The sequence below is a fragment of the Lissotriton vulgaris genome, chromosome 4_1, assembly GCF_964263255.1.
Source record: "Lissotriton vulgaris chromosome 4_1, aLisVul1.2, whole genome shotgun sequence".
In the NCBI taxonomy this organism is placed as follows: Eukaryota; Metazoa; Chordata; class Amphibia; order Caudata; family Salamandridae; genus Lissotriton; species Lissotriton vulgaris.
The window spans coordinates 1,596,001,609-1,596,026,149 of NC_141691.1; the positions used below are offsets into that span (position 1 = coordinate 1,596,001,609).

The 24,541-nt window shown below is 44.5% G+C and overlaps 1 protein-coding gene across 2 annotated transcripts in view; it reads left to right on the forward strand.

Annotated features, from left to right (window-relative positions):
- PREX2 (phosphatidylinositol-3,4,5-trisphosphate dependent Rac exchange factor 2) overlaps positions 1–24,541 on the forward strand; it is a 1,248,069-nt gene that overhangs the window by 450,539 nt on the left and 772,989 nt on the right. For both annotated transcript variants that reach the window (XM_086965847.1, XM_086965848.1), the window contains exons 16-17: positions 4,393–4,535; positions 9,913–10,005. In XM_086965847.1, coding sequence (XP_086821973.1) covers positions 4,393–4,535; positions 9,913–10,005 — 236 coding nt within the window. The remainder of the gene's footprint in view (positions 1–4,392; positions 4,536–9,912; positions 10,006–24,541) is intronic.

Genomic DNA, 24,541 nt, shown 5'->3' on the forward strand with positions numbered 1-24,541 from the left:
GGAATTGTTAGAGTGTTAATGAAAATTTACCTCCAGGAACTTCAGGCAGGGAAAGGTAACTTTTTGAAAGTTACTTTTCCTAAATATTTAATGCAAATCTGACTCCAACCTTGAATTCGAAGTTTAGTAACTAATAAAAATAGTTTTTTGTTTTTTTAGCTATTCCCATTCTTGAGATACAGTATTAGAAAGTTAATCTATACTCTAATTTTCTTCATAGGACAGCTAGGCTTGCCACATTGAAATAGCATTTATGACCTTTTCACTGTAGAGACATGGTAGAATTACGTTTCTACTTGTTCCACTTTTTAATACTGTGCACTCTACCTTATGGGGTATTGGTCTACATAGGGATGACTTGTTACTATTTAAATGGGAAGACTTTTAATTGTCATTACCAATTATGTTAATAGGTCACACTGTACGTTTAAACTGCAGCACTCAGGCTACAAGGGCAGGTCTGAACTCATGTTTTCCTTATCACACTTGTGAATGGCACAGTATGTGCTGCAGTTATTAATTTTCCACATATCCCACTTTTAAATGCTATGCACCAACCTTGTGGGCTACAAAGCCAGTGGGAGCTCCTCGAGGGAGTGCTGCGGGCGGTGAGGCAGGGCGGGGGATGGTCATGGTGGGGGTAGTAAACTCCAGAATAGGGCCGAATGGAGTGGAGTAAAATAATAATAAATACAATGAATTACATTGCGCCCTGCATTGCTGATTTGGCGTTGGAGCATGTGCAATGTAATTTGTTTTACTTATTTATTTCTTTACTCAACTCCGTTCTGCCCTATTCTGGAGTTTACCACCCCCCGCAGCACTCCTTCGTGGAGCCACCACTGTACAAAGGCTACATTGGGGTAACTTAGTAATATTTAAAGGGTACATTTTTGCCTGTCACAGTGCAGTTTTATGGAAGGCCTGAATCCAGGTTTTCTTTGTTAAACTCGTCGAGGGTACAATAATTGCTGCAGTCCAAATGTGTCATATAGCGTTCCATGGCATGGGCCCTGTTTCTACACCATATACTATGACCTTAGAGGACAGTTAAGTACGCCAATTAAGGATTAGCAGATTGGTACATGTTTTAGTGGTCAAAGCACTGAACAGCAGTGCCCCAGTGTGCAGAGTCTAAAAACCATCAATAAAATTCACCAAAAAATAGAGATGACCATGCAAAAAAGGGCATTTTCTCACACATCTCTATATTTAATGACATAGTAGAACTGCTCCCCTTTCATCCTTTAAAGACTGCAATTATTTTTAAGACATGAGGAAGTATCCCCTACACTAATGCTGCTCGGTAATGACTCTAAGCTGGGCTTGGGGGAGGACGAAAGGGCCTTAGTGTTCTTATCTGTTGCAGTACTCCGAATTTTAATCCCTGCAGCTTGGAAGGATGCGATTGCCCCGTCCTTCCAGATGTGGCTATCCAGATTGTTGGGAATTCATAACATCGAGTTATGCCTGTACGAATTTAAAGGTAGTAGAAATTGTGAGAAGTGTGAAGTGTGAGCGCAGTAACAAACTGGAAGGCTGCCAGAGTATGATGGGTCTTAAAGTAATTGCTGTCTTATGGTGTGATAGGCTCTTTCAATGAAATGTCTTTTATTACTAATCTTTTATTCCTTCCGTTAAGGTTTTATCGCAGAATTTGTGTAAATATATCAATTGCTCGATCTGTGCTTCGACCATGTATGTAATATTGTATGAATTATGTCCTTTTATGTACCACACTCCCAATAAAAATATAATAAAAAAACAAAAGACATGAGAATGTAAAGGTGTATCTGATGTAATGGGCACTTATGTATTTGGAATACTTACCTTCCAGCATGGAAGTCCTTGTCCCCTACTGTGTCGAGTTCTGGTCACTTACACTGTGTTTTGAGTCCTCGTCGAGATTGTCCAAAAAAGTGTGACTTCTCCCACTAGCCCCTGGAACACTCTGCATAGCGTAGAATATTTAAAATGTGTCAATGTCTACTTAAGAGGGTCCACAATATAAGGAAGGGAAACAGCCATTACAACGCGGCTGTTAATTCGCAGGCCGTTACGTCGCATGCGTTACAACGCATGCGACGTAACCACACGTACACTTTACAACGCGGGCCATTACATTGCATGCGCATTTAAAACGCTTGTGATGTAATGGCATCGGAGCACAGACAGCAACGCAGGACCCGGGAGCAGAGACTCGGCGGCACTGGGACGGACCACGAGGAAGGAGAGAAGTAAGTGGGATTAGGGTTTAGTGTAGTCTCAGGTGGTAGTAGTGTAGGCGCTAGGGCTCAGGGTTGTGTCAGGGGGTTGTAGTGTATGCTAGTGTTTAAGTCTTTAGGGTGTAGGGTAGTGTAAGAGGGTTGTAGTGTATGCCAGTGTTTAAGACTTTAGGGCTTGGGGTAGTGTAAGGGTGTTGTAGTGTATGCTAGTGTTTAAGAATTTAGGGCTTAGGGTAGTGTCAGGGGGTTGTCGTGTATGGTATTGGTTTAGGCTATAGGGTTGTGTAAGCAGGTCCGGGACAGACTGTACGTAGGGGTAAGGTTGTGTTTTGAGTTCTGTTTTGGGGTAGTTTTAAATTATGTACTGTAGGGTATTATTGTGCACTGTGTGTTTGTAGGGTAGTGTGTTAGTGTTTGGGGGATATTTAGCAATTTAAATACATGCGGGAAAGTTGAGTACGATGTAAAGGCATATAGTATGCATTTCAAAGGAAATGCGAACAAATGCAAACAAATGCCATGCATTGAAAAAAAATGCATTGTGACGGTACATGCAAACTAAAAACCGCGTTGTTTTAGTTTGCGATGTATCGTCATACATCCTATAAGGAAACCCACAAAGTGGCAAACCTTCTTGGCAATTTCTTGAACCTTGATTGAAGGTGAGCATTAAAAATTAAGAGAATCGCAAAGCATCATATGCTTTACGATGAACAGGAAGGGGAAAGTAGCCAGGCCACTTTTCAGAAATAGAATCAAGTGGAAAGTTCCGGCGGCAAGGAGCACGTTTAGTGACAAAAATGGAAGCAGGAGGACGAAGAACTCAACATAAAAGAAGTGAGCTAATGTCTTGTCATTAATCCTACATGTAGAACTGCCTCCTTATATATAGTTTAACTGTAACTGACATTACAGAAAATTAATCTTATTTCATCCTGGATTGGAACCTTCAGATATCATCCTATGGACAGGTTACCATTTTGGAATTGGCATGTTATAAGTCTTGACCACACCCTTATTGTAGAAATAATGGGGTGTGCTTGGCATACAAAGAAAGTAAAGTTTGTCAACTTTCTCTCAGCACTGTATTCTTCTCCCCACTGCCGCCATTCTCGCTCTGTGCTCTAGACAGATTACGAAACACTCATCCGAGTGGCTGCAGGTGTGGAAAAACCAGGGCAGTCCCATCACCGTGTCTCAGAATACACTTCCTAATAAGGCAACCAATGCTCCTTCCTCCTTGGCCAACACAGGGCAAGCTCTCAACTACATTCTCAGAACAGATATCATACACTGCCAGTTCTTTCAGCCTGCACCTTTCCCTGCTACTCTACAGCTCCCATCTGTGCCCCACCCTGTTCTGGCTGCCTAGAACCTGGGAACACTTTACAACTTTGCCTCCTGGTCCATAGCAGGATTATGGCTGATTCCCCACACTTGGTGTCGGGGTCCATGACCACAGGGCTAGTGAAAAAGTGAGATCTCCATTCCTCACCAACGTGAGCGCAGTCAATATGACCCCAGTAATCAGTGTGCATGCCAGAGAGCGCCACTCAGCACTCCAGGTCTGGCTCAGCCACTTTCTGGGAGGAAGGGGCTCGATCAGACACCAGTGTATATCCCCAAGTGTATATGGCATCCACTAGAGGCTCTGGTCTGGGAGAGAACCAGGTCCAAGGAGGCACTTCAGCATGTGAGGGACTTAAGGCTGAATTCACTTATATAGCATTTCAGTTCTGTTATGGTCTAGTTCTCCAAAATGACTATAGATGTTACTGGCATGTACCTCACAGATGATTGGCAACTTTGAGGCCTTTCAGATTAATGGAATGGGAGAGGATTGTAATGGTAGCGGATGATGAAGATTTACTCTTTGGGTTACAAACAATGAGTTCAAATGGATTTAGCAAAATAAGTTATGAAGGCATCACTCAGCGAAAATCACCTCCTTTGTGATACCAGGCATGATTGGCAAAATGATTACCAGTGTTCTTAACATAGAGTGACATGGATGATTTTCAGTGTCTGCCGGGTATTGCATGCAATAATTTAACGATGCGACCAGCTGTGGGAATGGTTCACTTTGTAACATGTCCTGAACAGCAGCATTATTAATCTGCCTGACTCCCTATGGTATTGTGAAGTTGTTCCTTTACCTGTTGAACAGTGCTGGAAAAGAGTGAATTTAAAGATGAACCGCTTCTGTTCCGGTTTTTTGCGGATGAGGAGATGGAAGGCTCAAACATGAAACACCGGCTGCTCAAGCATGACTTGAAAGTGGTGGAAAACGTCATTGCAAGGTCATTATTGGTAAGTTTACTACTGTTCACACATTAAAGTGGTAGGCGCTTTCATGAAAAGATGCAACCAACTTATCAAGAATAAATGGCATATTGAAAGACAGTCACGGTGATGCAGGGTGTTGATGCTTTACTTTTTTATTACTCTTCACATTTTAGCAATTGTTTCCGATGTACACTATTACCGTAGTATCCATGGAATAATTCGTATTGCAAGCGCCATTTCATTCACGTACACATGTAGTAGTGCATGTGTGTAACAGAACATCAAATTGTCAGAACCCCTAAAAATGTAAGCACGGCATGAGCTAGATAACCCCCTCTAAAGAAAAGTCCAGGCATTTTATAAGTTGACTTTGGACTGCATAGATTATACTGGTGCTGGTCTATTTAAAAATGCAATTTATAAAATCTTTCGGTGCAAAGATGTAGTTTTGCACAAGTGACTCAATAAAAATGTTGCTGCAAAATTATATTGAGACCAGTGAAGTTTACGTAATCCAGAAATAGTATCCTCCACCAGCCCTGCAGCTTCTCGCCTCCCTCTGTGCTGGCTAGAATCCGAAAGCAAGAAAGCTGCACACAACTCACTATCTTACAAATGAGCTGCTATCATATCCCATTGCATAAAGCTCTTCACTCGTCCCCCTTTGAGGAGACACTAGCAGGCACATGCATCATAGGATTTTGCGATCGCAAAAGGTGCGAATCGCAAATATCGTCCGTTTGCGATCGCAAAATCTGCTTTTGGAATGCATGAAGGGTCAAATATTTGCGAATTCACAATTTGCGATTGCATTTAAGGAATCGCATTTTGCAATTCCTTAAATGCAATGCATGAAACTTTAAAAAAATTGCGATTTCGCAATTAGGGGGAGCAAATTACCATGAGGTTGAATCTCATGGTAATTTGCGAAAACTTTGAAAAATGCGCTTTTGTGCATTTTTCAAAGTTTCATGCTGTGCACACACATGCCCTAAGGGCATGTGTGTGCACAACATATGTGCACAGATTGATTTCAGGGGTGCAACAGGGTATCCTTTGGACACCCTGCACCCTTGAAATCGCATTCTCAATTTGCGATTCGCTAATTGCCAATCGCAAATTGAGAATGTCTTTTCATTCATTCCTATGGGCCTCTAGGCCCATAGGAATGAATGGGGAGGTATTGCTTAATTGTGATTCACAATTTGCGAGTCACAATTAAGGAATATTAAGAAATCGCAATTTATTTAGCGATTTCTTCATGCATTGCATTTTGCAATTCCTTAATTGCGATTCCTTATTTTTCGCAATTAAGGAATCGCAAAAAGGAATATTGATGCACGTGCCTGTTTGTGGGTTAAATAATAATCAGCATAACATTAATCATATCATTCTCCTGTCTTCCTGGCTCTCTCCTCAGTGCTTTTTTTGTCTTACGTAGATAGATGCAGATCTTTGTCAAATCTGCCATCACAGCTCAGGACACATTTTGTGTTATGCTGCCTGAATCTCGTCGTCTAAAATGGAATATGTGACACCTACCCCTCACATTACTCACAATTCGTGCTGCACTACTGGTGTCTGCTAGTTTGAACAGTTCACCTGGTGTAGAATTCTATAGAAGTTCTCCTCTTTACTCTGTACAGTGCATAGACAGCATGGATGCATGTGAGAGTCCTGTCAGATGGAGCATTTCTGGGATTTCATTCTAAGCATTTGCCTTTACCTAGCTACTTGCAGGGTGTGATGAACATGAGCTTTCTTACTTCTCTCTTTCAGTTTGTTCAAGAGGGCTATTTTGATTCTTACAATTTACAGTAATCATTATTGCAATGCCCTTCATTGATGCTGTACTCTTTAAGGTTTTCCTGCTACCCCATTTTTTAACGTTGTCTTGTACGTTTTAGGGAGGATGACTTTTATTGCGTCTCTTTTGTATACCTTTCTAGCAGAAAGCTCACTTTAAGATGGAAGTCTGTCATGGATGCTAAACCACTTGAGAAGCCATTTCTACTCACAGGGTTGTTTAAATTACAGTTAAATCTTTGTTCCATTGAGGTGTCCATTAACCAATAGTTAATACTGCACAGGCAAAGTACAGTTAAGTGTCCAAAAGGTGAAGAAGTATTGTTGTTCAAGTTACCTCACTCTAATCTACAGAGCCTTCTAGATGCCAACAGGACTCAATTCACTTATGTTTTTATAAACATATCATGATCTGGTTGTTGTGTCAGCCCTTCACAAAGGTCTGCTTCTTCTTCCCTGTCTTGTAGATTGTTTCAAAAGCTTGATCCCTTTCCTTTGCCAGTGGTACAGCTGTGTTACAATAAGAAGTGTTTAGACTGTTTTAGTTATTTGTCTGTTAGATGTTCTTATGCCTCCTGAAGCTACTTCTGCTCCATGTTGAAAACCAGAAAATCCTGCATAACATTACACTGCACTAGGGAGTTGAGTTTGATGAGCATGGCCACAAAACGAGGACTGCTTAGCCAAACGAGTCTTGCTGTGACACGTAACATGACATTTTGAAAGAGTCAACTATCGGTCCTCCATTATTTTTGAGAAAGTATAGCAAGTAATATTATAGCATTGCTTAGAACAAGAAACCTTTTTGTGCATCAGTTTTGGTGACTGATTACTAGTGGGTGTTCTGTGGTGCATGGTCTGGAATTGCCACTCACAACACTTTTCACTATCTGGGGCTTAGAACTGCTAGAAGGCAATCTCGTGGCAGAACTGAGAGACGTGAAGCTCAACGTGCAGGTCTGAATAACGGTATTAATATTGGTAAGGGGCCGAATAGATCTGTTGAAGAGATAACCCTCCCCAGGCTCTTATTATTTTTTGTGAACCTCCCAGTCTGGATTAGCCTTTGTGGTTCTGGAAATTGGACATTGTACTACAAATGCCAATAAAAGAAGGAGGTTTAGTGTCTCCCGACCAGAAGTGATACTATTTAGTGGCCCGGGTTCAATGGCTGTCAAGGTGGGTGGACAAGTGTAATTTATCAGCAACAACTGTGCTTAAAAACCCTGGGGTAGAGAGAATTCTTCATGGCCTAATACAAAAAAAGTATGTGAATTATATCCAGTTACTCAGACTGGTTAGAGTTGGAACGAGATGCTGGCAAAGGTGGATTTATAAATCCAGAAATACACCACTTTATGCTCCAACCAATCCCCTATATGGGTTGATGCAGCAAAGTTTCCTCATGATATTAGTGCAAGCGTAAAGTTGGGAAGAGGCAGGAATACAGAATGACGTTGAATGTTACAAAGAAGGGAGGTTGATGACCTTGGAGAAAATGTTGGGTGACTGAATCCCACCTGGCAATTCGTAGTCTATGGAAGAGTAGTGGGAGTTATGAGGGAACTCTGGGCCTGGGAGAGGAGCACCCCACACATAAACTATTGCAGCTGACTTATAGGAAGGGCATCAGGAATTGATTGGTGTTATGGTTTTACAAATAATTCAATATAATGCTTAAATCTGAGCAGCAAGTGCTACGACAAAGTCAGAATCACAAGTTAGCAGGAGACTAACAGATAAGGGATGGGAAAGCGTAATGGACCATACACTAGGAGTTTCCAGAAACGCATGGTTAAAATATACAACTGTCCAGATGCCTTAATCAGATATTAGCAATATACCCACACCAATGCCCTAGATGGGATCTTTTTCACATGGTGTGGCGTTTTTGGAATTACATCTTACTGGAAGACAGATGTGACCTACGTACCGACTGCATTGGTTGGGGAGATTAAGAACACCTGAGAGGGATACCTATTAGGACTACCTTCTTGAGCGAGAGGAGAGTGAAAAATGCATTGGCCTAGCCTTCATTTTGGCTAAAAGACGCATTGCCATGCATTGGAATGCATAGGGTCTCCCACCAGTAGATAGTTGGTCCAGAGATGTGATTTAATGTACTGAAACTGAGAGCACTGCGCTAAAAAGAGAGCAGCGAAGGGGCTGTAGGAAATACCCCACTTGGTACACACTATTCATGGCTTTTGAATATCCAGAATAATAAGGGAACCCTACTACTAACCGAAGGGCAACTCAGTATGATAACATACAGGAATGGAACCCGGGAAATGTTTTGTATATGTTCTCTTTTTCTTGGTTCAATGTTACAAATGTTCAATACAAAATTAAAATCTGTAAGACCCAGCTAAGCAATGCCCTTAAGAGAGTAGAAAGGAAAATAAATAGGAAATAAATAACTTAAAATCGAAGTAAAACTGTGGAAGACATTATTAACTCAAGGGAAAGACACGAGACATCGTACGAGCACGTATGTTTGTGCAACATCTGAAGGACTGTTATAAACAGTAATGATCATATTTTATTAAATCAAAGAGATAAAAAAAGTACACTTGAATGATTGTGGCCGTGTACCCAGGACAATTGCTTAATGTGACTAAGAACTGATAGCTTGTCATTGCTATAGCCAGTGTTGCAGCTGCATTGACAATGTCCTGCAAGTCCTGTATCTTCTACCTTGTGAATACTATGTCCAACCCACTAAGCTCGGCTCTGCCATAGCTCTGGTGCTATAATCTAGATATACCCTGTTTCTCTTACTAGGAAGGGGATATGTTTGTTTTACAGCTCGGCCCGTTACTCTACTAGTTGTGCTCCATGATCATTAACTTTACAGCCACTATAGTAACCTAAATCCAAGGTTGGCATAGTGAGAGACCGGTGATGTTTTACAACCACTTCACATAGCATAATTATTGTCGTTCATTGGACTAGAGCGCAGTGTGCCTCATAACCCTGTGCAGCTAATTTACAAGTGAACCACAGTGAAAGGCCAGAATCCCTCAGCTCCTGAGTTCATTCATTTATATTTGATCCTGAACTACCTGTCTCCACCTTTACAACCACCTCAAGGGTGTTTTCTTTCATTTCTGAAATCCAGAAGACAAACCATTCATTATAGCCCTCCCAACCCCATTCAAACTGACGAGTGCCCATATATTTTAGTGAGAATGCTGCGCTTTATCCTGCTTGATATTAGGCTTTATGAATTTCTCTTCTTCACTGTTGTCATATTAGATGCCAGGGCGAAGGGTTTGCTCCATGGTGGACAGCAACCTCAGCCCCTCCCCTGACATTGTCTCAGGTACTCGTGATTGGTGGGTCGGTGCCTGTGAGCTTGTAAGAGCCTGTATTGTTAAATAACATAGCTATATACTGCTGCTTTGTGACTGGTTGTCCAGCAGTGAATTGTTGTAAGTGTTGATAGATAAAATATGCCCGCAACAATATCCCCAGCTAATATATTGATACTATACACTAGAGAATATAGGACTGCCAGCAACTCTATTAAATGTTCAGTTATCTAGTAGTAGAGTTTTCGAATTACTAACATGTATCGGTGTTTTCTTTGCAGATTAAAGCTAATGACGGCAGCTATGGGTTTGGTTTGGAGGACAGAAACAAAGTGCCTATTGTGAAGTTCCTGGAGAGGGGGTCGAATGCTGAGGTACAGTTTTCCAGATGACAGTCTAAAGTAGATTTTAAATTGTTTGGTTCTAAAGTGATAACACATGTCTGCCTAAGAGCATACTACACGTTGTCATATACAAACTACACACACACAATAAGATCAGCAGTTACGTGATATCCTTTGTCTCAGAATGAGTGATAAGATTTTATTGCGCAGTCATATTAAAATAGATTTGGACCCATATTTTCAGTTGAAATTGGTTTCACTCTAGAAAGTTAGCAGTAAGAGGTCAAATGCCCAAATGTATTGATGCTCTAATACAAAAAAGGAGTTTAGATAGGCGTACCACTTCACTAAAAACCTTGTTTGGCCATCCACTAGAGCCTGGAAAGGGGTTAGTGGGTGGAAGAGCAGCAGTTGTAGTCCCACCCAAGTAGGGGGTACAAAAAGGAGCCTTGCAACTACAGGCCTTTCACCCCTAACATTATTGGAATGTATGACGTTACAACGTACACATTTACAACGCATGCCTTTACAACACAGTGTTTACATCGCAACATCCTTTACAACGCACTCCATTACATCGCATGACACTGCATCGCATTTTTAGAAACTACCTGTACAACGCATTCCATCACTTCACATTATACCTTTACAACACATACCATTACATGGCATTTAAGCTAAGTATTGGATAGTATAGGGGTAAAAATTACTATTCTAACTCCAGGGGGTGCAACAGTGGGGTAAGTTTTGGATAGTGTAGGGGTACTAGGCGTTGTAATGGTATGGGTTGTTATAGTATGCGTTGTAATGCCTGCGTTGTAGTGACATGCAATGCAGTGACATGCGATGTAGTGTCATGCAATATAGTGTCATGCATTGTAATGCCTGCATTGTAATGACATGCGTTGTAAAGGATGTTGCGATGTAATGGCTGCGTTGTAAGTGCAGTGCGATGTAATGGTTACTTTGTAAAGGATGTTTCCCACATTATTGTGAGCTAAAAGAACCAGGTTCTTTGGTTCAGTGTATTTCAAAGAAGAGACAGGAGAGACTATGAGCTGATAAAGGTCCAGTGCCCGGGCTCCAAGAATTACAAATGCTTCCAAAAGAGGGATCACTGTTCTTGGTAGATATAAGGGAAGTCTTCGTACTGGATAGTTTATAAGGCACAGGCAACAGGATTGCTTTTTGTTGCCCTCACACATCTATAAAGGATGTCATGCTTTATCATCGGGGGAGTTCTCCTAGTTGGGCCGGGTCTGCCATGCCCTACGGGTCCCTGGAAGGGTCACGTTAGCAGAGATCTTTTTGCTTTACCACAGTTTGAGGAGTGTAAGAGAGTCCTAAAGAGGTGGTAAGTGGTGTGTGTGTGAATGAGTGGGATTAAAACTGGCTAGGGGATATTTATTCTGTGTTTAATGTGTGGATTCCCTGTCAGATTAAAAGACCTGGTATGTCAGTGCTACTGTTGGAGCTGTTATGTCCCCTAGTAGCCAAGTTTGATTTCCTTTGTGAGGTAGAAATGGGTCAACATGTTTCGTGCACCTGTTGGTCTAAACAGTCATCTCATGCTTCATCAGGACCAAAAAAACAAAGGGAGGGTAAATAGCCTGCCCCTCTTGTGATTCAGCAATGAGTGGCCCCCTCTAACAGGGTGGAACCGACTCCTGATTAATATCATTGGTTGTCCAACCTAGAAGAGAACATGTGAAAAGAAGAAAACAAGGAGGAAAACACTAAAATCATGGCTGGGTTAAGAAATTTTTCTGGCATACATTCTCCTTATTAACCAGAAGGTCCTTTAGTGTCGAGCACTGTGTGCGTCTGGGGCTGATAAAGTCAGCAGACGTATAAACATACATACATACACGGCTCCTTATTGGCTAGAAGGTCCCTTAGAATGGACCTCTCTTCTGGGAGGGGAGCCAGTGGAGGTCTCTCAGGGGGATTTGTTTAGGAAGGTCCAGCATGAGACTGGCTGTGGTGTTCTGTGTGGTCTGGAATCTTCTGAGGAGCTGTGTGGAGATGCCGGCATTTAGGGCATTTCCATATTTGAGGCGGCTGGTGACGAGGGCCTGAGTGACAGCCGTTCTGGTGTTGGTTGGGATCCATCTGAAGATCCTGCTGGTCAAGTGTGTGGAAGCAAGAGGAGGCAACAGCGTTTACCTGTCGTTTCATAGTCAGTCGGCTGTCGAGGATGATCCTGAGGTTGCACGCATGGTTGTTCAGTGTGAGTTTGAGTTCTGCAGGCCACCAGGTATGGGCCCATGCAGGTGTTCTTCCTAAAGATAAGTACTTTAGTATTGTCAGAGTTGAGTTGGAGGCAGTTGTCTCTCATCCATTTGACTACGTTAGTTAGGGCATTGCAAAAGTTGGTTTTGCCATTGGTGGGGTCCTCAGTGAGTGAGAGAATCAGTTTGGTGTCGTCTGTGAATGAGATTATGTTGAGTCTGTGGCATCTGATGACGTCTGCAAGATGGGTTATGTAGATGTTGAACAGGGTGAGGCCGAGGGATGATTCTTGTGGTACGCCACATATGATGTCTTTGAGGGCAGAGCTCTGTGTGCATCCTGTAAGGAAGGAGGTGATCCACTTGAGGAAGTCTTTCTGAATGCCTATGTTGTAGAGGCTGTTCATAAGGGTTTTGTGAGAGACAGTGTCAAACGCCATTAAGGGGTCGAGGAGGATCAGGGCCACAGTTTCTCCATGGTCGAGGAGTATGCAGATGTCGTCAGTGGCAGCAATCAGAGCAAGCTGTCTCAGTGCTGTAGTTGGCATATAATCCTGATTGTTAGGTGTCCAGTAGGTGTTTTATTTCAGAAATTTGGTGAGCTGCTGGTTTATGGCTTTCTCAAGTACTTTGGCTGGAAAGTGGAGCAGGGAGATTAAACAATAATTTTTGAGATCGCTGGTAAGGAGGCTTTCTTTGGGAGCGGTCTGACATCTGTGTGTTTTCAACTGTGTGGGTTGGTTGCTGTGAAGATGGAGGTGGTGAGGATGCTGGTGAGTTGTGTTCTGATTTGGTTCATTGCAAGGTTGTAGAGGTGGTGGGGGCAGGGGTCGGTGGATGCCCCAGAGTGGATGGAAGACATGATGGCTGAGGTGGTCAGGGCAGTGAGCGGGGAACAGGTGATAATAGTTTGGCTGATGTTCGCTGGTAGGTTGAGGTCGTTGGGGTTGAAGGTTCCAGATTGGAGGGTGAAATTGTTGTAGATGTTGGTGATCTTGCTATGGAAACAGTCTGAGAAGGTGTCACAGAGTTCTTCGGAGGAGTGGATGGTGTTTTCTATGGCTGTCGGGTTGGAGAATTCTTTGACTATTTTGAAGAGTCCTTTGTGTGGTTGACCGCGGACTTGATGCATGTGGTTAGTCAGTGGTGATAGCTGCTTTCTTGGTTTTCTTGATGTGGCCGTGATTTTTGCTGAGGGCGGTTTTGGGAGCTGCTCTGTGAGCTGGATTCTTAGTGGCGCACCAGTTGGTGGCACTTGCGCTTGGTGGTCCGGAGTTCTGGGGTGCACTAGTTGGTGTGTTTGGAGGGCTTGTTGAATTTTGGAGGTGATCCAGGTGGGAAGTTCTAGAAGGTCTGGTCTAAGTCTGTTGAGGTCTCAGGCTGGGAGGTGGTGCGGACCTGTGGCCACTGAGTTTCAGTGAACTTGCTCCAGCTACGGTGGGGGATGAGCTGACACCTGGCAATTGAATGCCGGGAGTCGATGATGTGGTCAGTCCAGGTGATGTCTGTGGTGTCGCTGGAGGTGAAAATGGGGTTGAGTGTGTGTCCAGGTTCGGTGGCAATTTGGGTGAGGCCGATGCTCAGCTTCTCCAGGAGGGCGATGGAGTTGGCGTTGTTGGGGTCATCGATGAGGAAGTTGAGATCGCCTCGTAGGATGTAGTGGTGAGAGTCGATTGCTAGTGGTGCGATGAGGTTGGGGATGGCGACACAGAATGTTGCTCGGGTCCCAGTAGTCAGTAGGCAAGGCTGCCTTTTAGCGTGGGCTTTGCGTAAGTTTGTAGCAGGAAGTTCAGGTGTTCCACGAGGGGTGTGGGGTTGTGGTTGGGTAGGGTGCATCTCATGGTTTCCTTGACGATGATGGCGATGCCTCCACATTGTTTGTTAGTGCGGTCTCAGTGTATCATCTTGTAGCCTTTGGGAGTGGCAGTGTGATGTTGGGGTTTGCGGAGGGATTGAGCCGAATTTTGGTGATGAACGCAAAGTCCGTGAAGTGGGTGGTGTTAGTGTCCCAGATTTCCATGGCATGTTTGCAGAGGGAGCTAAGCAGGATACAGTGGAGCGGTTGCGAGGTGTTTTTGGTCTTGGGGGCAGGAGTCGTGTGGAATCTTTTATAAGTCGTATCGCTGGACAAGTGTCAGTGTCAGCAGGTGAAGGGTCCTTCAGTGGAATGTGGGGAGAAGGAGACACAGCTGTTGTTTTGGCATCCGGGGACCAGGCCCAGGAGTTCATTGCAGGTGTACAGTCGGGTCGTGTGAGGGTCTGGGGTCCTAGCGCTCGGCGTTGTTAAACTGGCAGTGTGTTGGCGGCACGCCCGCTGCACATGTCCACTGCGTGGCCATGCAAGGGGCTCCCTTAGTGGTCCTGGATGGTGGTCCTAGTGGTTGTAGGCAAGGACCTGGGATGGGCAGCTTGGGGAAAGAGACTGCAGGCAGCGCAGGCACAACAGGCAGTGCAGGGACAGGGCAGAGACAAGGACTGCAGGCAGCACAGGGGCAAGGACTGCAGGCAGCGAAGGAACAGCAGACTGCGCAGGGATAGCAGGCAGCATACAGACAGGGACTGCAGGCAGCGCAAGAACAAGGACTGTAGGCAGCACATGGCCAGCAGGCAGTACAGGGGCTGGGACAGCAGGCAGCGCAGGGACAGTGTAGGGATAAGTACTGCAGGCAGTGCAGGGACAGGGGTGTGGGCACGGTACCTTAAGCTGGGATTAGGTGAAGGAGGGGTGGTCCAGCAGGTTCTTCTGGCTCAGAGGCATGTGAACTGACCCATCCTTGCGGGAGCCACAGGGGCCCTTTATTGGTGCCGGGAGGTGCAAACATTCTGCTGGGAAGTGTTGTATGTTGTCGAGCAAGGTAGCAGCAGTACCTGGAGGGGAGACACCCTCTCAAGGGGAAGGGCGGTCATGCAGTTTCCCGCAATGCAGGCGCCGCATGGGCTCTTTATTGGCACCGGGAGGCACGAAAATCAGATAAACCAGCTGCCCTGCTTCTGGGGCAGCTGGGAAGTGTAGCCCAGTGGTGGGCAGGGGTCAGGGGCACTGTGGGGTGGCTTTCTGCAATGCATCTGCAATGCGGGAGCTGCAAGGGCCCTTTATTGGCGCCAGGAGGTGTGAAAATCAGATAAACCAGCTGGCCCTGCCTCTGGGGCTGCTAGGAAGTGTAGTGCAGAGGTGGGAGGGTGTCAGATGTGCTTTGGAGTGAGGTTGCAGCAGTAGCTGGAGGGGAGACACCCTCAGTAGTGGGAGGGTGGTCAGGCAGCTTCTTCTGGTATGACCCGCTGCAACACCCATGGAACACCTCCCAAGAGCAGAGTAAGGCAAGCCAGCGCTTTGCGCTAGCTTGCCTTACTCCATACCTATGAGGCCATCCAAAGCCTCATAGATATGGGGAGAGGATGTAGCTCTAAGGCTAGAGCGGTAGACCTTGAAGCTGGGAAGCCGGGTTCGAGTCTCTGCAACGAAGCTCAACATCCTGTGATTCTGGGCAAATCACTTAGGGCCCGATGTAGGTAATTCCGATTTAACTACTCTTAAATACTGAATCATATTGATTCGGTATTTAAGAGTAGGTAAATTGGAAGGAGGCAGATGTAGGTAATTTTTATTTAACAATTACCAATCTGTAAGATTCGGTATTTACCGATTCGATAAATACCAAATCGGTATTTCCCATTGATTCCTATGGGCCTTGAAGTTTAAGGGCCTGATGTAGGTATCCATTTACCGGTCGGTAACGGTCGAATTCGGCCGTTACCGACCGGTAAATGCATACCTACATCGGGCTCCTAATCGCCCGTGCCTAACAAAATAAATGTGAACATCTGTAATGAAACTGGTGCTCATGTAAAGCGCTCTGATACCTGATATCTTCGGGTCTAGTTTGCGCTATATAAAACTCTTTAAAAAAAAAGCCATACATAGTGGCTTTGCGTCTCATAGATATGATTTTGTAATCTGCATCGCCAGAGTGTCACAAAAAAGGACATAAACGTATAAATTAGCCCAATAATTTGACTACGATAAGCATTTGAAATAAAGGTAATCATACATCTGGCAAATAAATATATTGCACAAACCAAGCAATTACATGTGGATCAAGTAATTTATTGTTTAATATGCACTTATAGAATCTCTTTTAAATAGCAAACTATGCAACATTATTTGGAAAGGGTGAAAATTGTATATACATCATTGAAGTTTTCAGTAGCAGTTATGCTACTCATCAACAATTTCAGGTCTCACCTAGAGACAGCTTTAGCTATCACACCAGCATCATGTTTTGTAAAAACGAATAATAAAAAAGTCATCTACATACATACTTGGCCGCACAGTCAGCCCTGTTCATCCATTCATCTGCTTAAGTGTCACTCACATTTAGCTCCACCTACCACAGCATGGGGCAATAAGTCTGGTCACTTCAGCCACCAGCTCTTTTAAGAGTTGACCCACAATACGTAACATACTGACATTTATTTTGAAGTTTGTGAATTCTCCCTTTAACGTTTAAGGTTTGGGGAAAGGGGCCAGCAAGGGCCCATAATGGTGCATCTTTTCTGCATTCCTGCTGATGGCCCTAGTTCCCTGCCTACTACTGTATTGTTCAGGGGGTCTTGCCACTGTTGGAAATCCTTTTGCAGTTTTAGGGGTGCTGGTGCCTCACTAGATGTGATAAGGTGTCATCTCTGGTGAGGATTTTAAGGTGGTAACTCAGCTCGATTCTCTAGGCAATTATGCAGGGCAGCACACTGACTCACAAACAAATGAAGGCAGCAACAGCCCGCCGCACAGAGTGAGTGTCTGGGCAGTAGGATAGGTGACTGTGGTATCCCAGGTAATGACAGAGTGGAGAGACCTATCTATTGTGGGCCACAGCTGAACTGGGACCGCAGCATACCTAAGGTTACACCTAGGGGCACGACTGAAGGGGTACTCTGTCAAAGAAAAAGGAAAGCTGATCCTTAGGACCCAACATTAGCCTGATGCCACTGACAGCAGTGGGGTTCAGAGGCCTCAGCAGCTGTGGCCCCTTGCCATTGGCAGTGGTCTGACAGAAGCGGTGTAGCGGCTACACTTGGTGTGAAGAGTGGCCTGTGAGTTTAAGTGGTCAGTTGTTGGTGATCCCTAAGTCTTTGTGAGTCTCCTGCCCTGGAACTTTACTGAACCCACATCTAGAGGGCAAAAGGAAGACTTTTTCAACCTTAAGAAAGGGTTGCAGTTCAAAGACAAGAATGGGTTATCTGCAGAGCTCAAGGGGAAGTAGAGTTCACACCAGGTAAGAGGCCACACTTGAGATGCATTAACAGCATGAGACCGGAGATGGCAAAAAGAATGATTGACATTGTATGAGCAGAGAGGATGCTGGAGGAAATGTTGGAAGTGACGACTATCAGAGTGCAGAGTGTTAGCGAAGATCAGAGTATACTTACAGGGAAGCTGAGGGCTCGTAGGACCAAGTACAGAAATCTGCCGACCTGGTGGGTGGCCTAGAAGCTTTCAATACCAATCTGATTGGCAGTGTAACCCTACTTAATTCTAAGATGAACCATTTAGGTGATATCCACAGAGGAAATCTGAGTGTTAAGGCTCCCAGCAGCAATGCGGGTTGACAAGCTGAGGGCTGAGCTGTGTACAGTGCTGAGGGGTATGCTCGACCTGAAAACGGATGCAACATAGGCAGCGGTGGAGTGTGCGTATACAATTTCCCAGAAACATGGAGTACACAATAGCAAGGGGGAACGGTAATGCTTACCCTATTATATGCAGAATGGAAAGAAATATTACTGGGAGAAGCGATCAAGAAGGACAGGATAATAATGGGGGATGTCAGGTTCCTTTTATCTCCTGATATTAGTCTGGATACACTGGCTAGAAAGGAAGCTCTCCTGGAGGTGAAGAGCAACCTAATAGTGAAGGGCATTGCTGCATCCATTGGTTTTCCAGTAAGTTTGTGGGAGAACTTTACTATAAAGAAATTTGTGTTTTCGCAAGTGGAAGTGGCCATGGAGTTCCTCAAGGTCTTGCTTCAGACAAGACGCAGAGATATAGATTGGACTACGGCAACGCACTCTACGCAGGCGCCCCAGCCAAACTCCTGAACCAGCTCGAATGCATCCAGAACGCCTCAGAACGCCTGATCCTTACAGCTCCTCACCCACGCACACAAGGCACTCCACGACACCGGACCAGCATACCTCAACAGCCGACTCAGCCTCTACACCCTCACCCGCCAGCTCCGGTCCGCAGACCGCGCTCTCGCCACCGTCCCCTGCACCCGAAGTGCGACCACCGGCAGCAGATCATTGTCCCACCTCTTCGCCAAAACGTGGAACTCCCTCCCCATCCACCTACGGCAGACCGAAGACCTCCTAACCTTCAGGAGACTCTTCAAGACCTGGCTCTTCGAACAATAGCAGCATTCCCCCCACCCCTAGCGCCTTGAGACCCTCACGGGTATGTAGTGCGCTTTATAAATGCTATGAAGGAATGATTGATTGATATAGGACACTTTGCTAATTAACCAGGGCTGCTGTTATATGCTGGGGATGAACCAGGGGCCTTATTATAGAAAGTACCCCGGGCGCAACAGGCATGTGCACCCCCGAGGCATTTTAGTATTCAGATTGCCCATGTGCTCATGTAGCGCCAGCACTATCTCAAGATGGTTTTTCCTCATTTGCCTGCGGGCATGGCCCCATGCCAATCAGGACATCTCTTTACCTCTGCACCTGCGCTGTATAATGGACATGGGCACGAAGGCAAAGAAGCTGTCAGGAGTGGCACTGACATTGGTCCAAAAAAAGAGTGGCACACTATCAGTGCACCCCCTGAGGACGAGGGCAAGGGGGTCCTATGGACCCCTCAGACATCCCCTTGCAAGTGGGTGGAGTTAGTCATTGTACCCGCTTGCAAGAGGAATCTCTCACCACTCTTAAAAGTGTAGGTGGGTTGCCGCCTGCACAGTGAAACATGGAGCCGCTTTTAAGCAGCCCCTCCATATTTCGCTTGAACGCGCTGCAGCAAGGGCAGCGCGAGTGCGTGGCTGCCCTTAGGGTAGCACATTCAGCATTATAGTGTGCTCTTTCCCTGTTTGCGCATGTCCCACCTGTTTGAAGGTCGTAGACAGCTTCCTCTGCAGGAGGGGAAGCTTGACAAGTGTAGAGTTATTACTTCTCTGGAAATAGTTATACTTTGTTTCTTTCCTTGATGATTATGTTCAGCCATTACTCCTTGAAGGTTCCCTGGGCCGGCACTGTCTTGGAAGTAAGAATAGTGAGATCTGACTGGTTATTACTTAATATGTTATTCTCAATGTTTGTGTGACTGTTAATAGTGGTGGTTTATAGTTATAAGCTGTGCAGTCACAATGAAGGTTTTTGAGCCAAAGGTGTTAAGCGCACCCAAATTACTGCCTACGTTTAAATCTCCATGAACTCAAATACCTGATGGACATTGCTTCTTCCCACCCACAGCAGGTACACCGAAATTCTAATGGCACACAATGAGATGTTGTGTTTGCTGTTGTGTTATACTGTGGGTTAATATACAGATCAATCAGTGTGGCTTAGATGCTTGACAGAGGTGCTAGAGAACATCAGGCACATGCATCAACCTATTTAGGAAGTGCAAACGATGCGAATCAGTAAATTCGGCGTTTGCGCTTCATAAAAACGTTTTTGGGATGCATGAAACTATTTTTCAAAATTCGCTTCTTTTTGCATTTCCTAAAAATGCGAATGCATTTAAGGAATCACATTTATGCGATTCCTTAAATGCAATGCATCAATTTTAAAAAAAATGCGAAATTTGAAATAGGAAGTGCAAATTAACACGAGGTTGACCCTCGTGTTAATTTGCGAAATTCTTTAAAAAAGCACAAAAATGCATTTTGGAAAGTGTCATGTTACACACACACATGTCCTTAGGACATGTGTGTGTGAAACATGCACTTTAAAATACATTTCAGGGGTGCAGGGGGGGGTCCTTTGGACCCCCCTCTGCACCCTTGCAATGCATCAAAAAATTGCGAATTCAAAAAAAAAGAAATGCAAAACGGCATTGATTCCTATGGGCCTCTAGGCCCATAGGAATCAATGTAATGCCATTCCTTAATTGCGATTCGCAATTAAGGAATCGCAAATTCCGAAAAATTAAGAAATCCTAAAAAATTTTGGATTTCTTGATGCATAGGATTTAGCAATTCCTAAATTGCGATTCCTTAATTTTCGCAATTTAGGAAATGCAAATTCCTACAATGATGCATGTGCCCGTAAGTGCTGGATGCATGGCTGAGCTGAGGGCTGAGCAGGGCGTCAAGCGTCTTCTCTCACACATTTTATAGTTTACTCACAAACAAGGATTTCTGCTGTGTTGGCAGGGCTTAGCAGGAAGCCAAATAAAATGGAGTTGTAACTGTCTGATAAGCAGAGTGATTCGTAGCTCTTACTGCACCGACCTTCAACTCATCAGCGACAGGTGGCGCAGCATTCGTAGCAGGAGCGAAGTGAACTGATGCAAAAAGTGGTAATGGTAATCTGTAGTGACAATGCTTTCACTGCCTCCTTGAAGTTAGCTTACTAGCCGTGGACTCCACTGGGAATTCTATTGCAAAGTGTATGCACTCATCTAATAGACACATGGTTTCGGAGCCTTTTAAGTTTCATTTGTACTAAGACCTTTAAGAGTTTTCTATGTACAGAAAAACTGCCAGCTTTATAAGTTTATCAGACGATAACCAGTATTTACAAAAAAATTCTTTCATGCTAAAAGTACAGGGCAAAGGTATAAACCACTTTTGAAAGCAATTTCTCCCTCAGCAGTGTGACTGACTGTTAAAGCCCAAATTCTCCTCATTGCTGTAATTGCTGGTGGCTTCATAGGTCATGCGATATGTAAGTGTGCAGATTGGGGTGTATTATATGGTATGATTGTGCGACCTTACTGTACACTCGCAAAACTGTCTTGGGTCCAGTCAGGCACGTTTATAAAACCTTTAGCTCAGCACTGGGCAGCTGTGGTTTCGAGCAGCAAGGCTTAAACATAAGAGCTAGTGTAAAGTTTTTAGAAGCACCAAACAATGGAATAAGAAAAGCATATAATGCAAAAGAAATCCTACACCAATTTAAAAAAATAGATTATATTTTTATGAATTTTTTAGACACTGAAGAGTTCCAGGAATACAGATCTTTAAGTAAAATGTAAATCTCAGCTTTTTAGTGCAAAGCTCAAACAAGCATCGGTAACTGTAAATTTGAAAGAGCTGTGCTCGGCTACTCCGGCCTGAGTAGGGCGATCAATTCCAGCAGGGAGAAGGTCAGGGGGACCACTAAGGAGTATTTAGCCAGTTACGTAGTCACCAAATCAGTCTCAAGTATAGTTCCACACTTTACAACAACTACCGTGATAGACTTCAATGGAGTGGTCCTGATCCTGGGGAAGTAGGATGCTGAGGATGCTAAAATACGCTCTGCTCTCTATACGGTTGACAGGGGTTTCCTTCATCCATGGGTAAGTTAGGCGACTTTGGCCACAGGGGTCAGTGTCCTTGGAAGTCTTTTTTGAGCCAGTTAAAGGTCAGCTGCAGATTATCTACCAGTCTCCATGCACAGTGGGTCCAGTGGTATCCTTTGGTGAAGGCTTGCATCTGTCTCTAGCAACCAGTCTGGAAGTAGATGACACTCCTATGTCCAGCAGACTCCGAAGCAACTTTTGACCACCAAGGATTGGTCTCTTTTGCTGCCCAGCAGCTGCCAGTGGAGAATCGAAGAATGTGGCTACTGACTTGTGGGCATAGGCTACTTCAGCTTTGATGGCCCTGGGTGGACATGCTAACTTACATGCCCTGGGTACCCTTGGTACCATATGCTAGAGACTTAAGAGTAGGTCAGCTTATGGGGTTTCCAATTCACCATATATTTTGTATGTGGTTAGTACACTGGCTTTGAGATCTGGTTAGCATGCCTCAGTGCACTCCCAGAGTAAAAAAAACAGTACCAACAGTCCAAAACTTTAAGGGCGAATATATAGAGGCATATCCTTACAGTAAGGAGTTCAAGTGACCAGAAGAAGCTACAGAAGACCAGTGGTACAGAACTTAAGGTAGGGAACTCAGTCAGTTATGGAAGTATAAAGCATAACCTTGTTGTAAGATGTAAGGGGGCTATTTAGCAGAATATGATGCAGTGCAGCGCAGCAAGCCACCGGGATAGGGACAGGGAAAGGAAAGGAATGTGCCAAGTCAATACCACACATTCCTGCCTTTTCCCGTGTGCTGGCACCCTTTTGGCTGCCTAGTGCCAACGCAGGCACCCTTGCACCATGGTTCAAGGGTGCCTGCATTGCATGCGGGATTGTTTTTGTGCAGGAAGGGACACCTTACTGCACAAAAACAATCCTGAGATGCATATTTCTTTTACTATGCGTTCTTTAGAATGCAGCACACATAGAAAGAGGAAGTAACAAGGAGAAATTAGGAAATGTCTTCTCGTTGCATATCTTTTTGCCACACACCCAGGTCAACGAGTTCTGGTAAATCCGTGAATGCATCAAAAACCATAGGAGTTGTGTGGGAACAGGCATGCAATGCCCATGGGATGCCTTCCCAGGGCAGAGTAAGGCAGTGCTGCGATTTGTGCTGCGTTGCCTTACTCCAGATTAATGGTGCCACTCAGTGCCATGCAAAGTGGCTTTGTGCGGCTTCATAAATCACATGTAATGTTTGCGTTGTTCTTGCACCTCATTGCAGAGTGCAAGAGCAATGCAAACCAGTTCATAAATAGGCCCCTGAGTTTTCAAGAGTTTGTGAAATGATAGTAAGTTGATTCTGGCAGAGATGCATTGTGAAAGCACTCCTGAGGCAGAAGCTTTGTTGACAGAATGATTTTCCCCCAAATATTTTGCTTATGCCATTGTTGTTGATAGAGGATGTTGGGAGGCTGACCTTAGGTTTCTGGTTGGACGGTACAGAATAAAAAAGTTGTATGTAGTAAATGGACACTGTGCCATGCAGGGCGTTTCAGGGAGGCAAAAGCATCTAAAATCAATGCTTTGTTTGAGGGGCAACTATGAGCAAGTTTATAGGGATATGGTGATACGAACAGAGACCTTTAGGTTGTAAATGAGTCAACCTGTGCTGTTTTGAGATCTTTATAATGTGTTTAGCGCTTTAGGTGGAAGGCCAATGTGGACTCCATTAGAGTAGTCAATACTGAAGTGGGCAACAGGGGAAGGAAATTTGCTCCTGAAATAGCAGCAGTGAGACGATCCCACAAAGGCAACAGAGGTGGAATGGACACTTTTGCCAATAACATTAACCTGGGTGGACAAGGAGAGAATACTATTGAAGATATTTCAAAGTTACTCACACGTTTGGATGCTAGATCGTGGATATGGTTTTCAGTTTTAGAGCCTCTAATGGTACAGCCAATTGTTCTTCATTCATTTTTTGTACTCGATAAAGGTATTCAAGGGTGACTTTACAATTTTCTGGAAACTTAGTGATTCTGAGGTGAATTTTTGTTTCATAGGCATACATATGGCAACCTGAAATGTAGGTGTTGATGATCACAATAACTGGGTGCTTGTACGTGTTGAAGAGAACAAGAGTAATGGAAGATCCTTAGAAGATGCTGCAGGTCAGGGAAACAATTTCAGACGAAAATTGTCCAAATTCTACCTCGTGTAAGGAGTGTACTGCTTAGGTAGAACAAGGCCCCTAAACGAGTAAAGGGAATTTTGTGGGTGACATTTACTAAAGGTACAGATATATATAGGAGAATCAGTGCACTGCTTTTGCTGTTCTTCCTGCCAGAAAGGAGTGTCTTTCTGATGTTCAGGACTGCTGACCCCTGTCTGAATCTGACACGTCACTGAAGAGGTTGTTATTCTCAAGTTAATCAGATAGAACATCTGAGTCTAGGGTTTTAGCAATAGTGTGGATGCCAGAGTTTGCACTGTAGCTGACAAGCACCGTAGGGCCTGCAGATGGTATCGTAAGAAAAAAACTTACCAGAGCTTAAGGTAACAAAAAGTTCCAACTGGGTCATATCTTACCAGGTGCAAAGCATAGAGCACACCTCTGGGAAACTGGCCAAAGAGCCTGGCAAGATACAAATTAGAGCCACAGATTTCAGTTAGGGTTATCCAGGAATAGCAGTGGTGATCCCCGACATGCTTCTTGGTAACCCTGGCACTGCCTTTGCTACGCCTGGATACCTGGGGTCCTAAAGCAGCGGCAGGTATAGAAATTGAACAGTGCTCCAACAGCCCTGTTTACTTTCTGCAGTTCCCTATCAATGCCTGACACCCTCAACAGCAAAGAGTGAGACAAGGGATTACA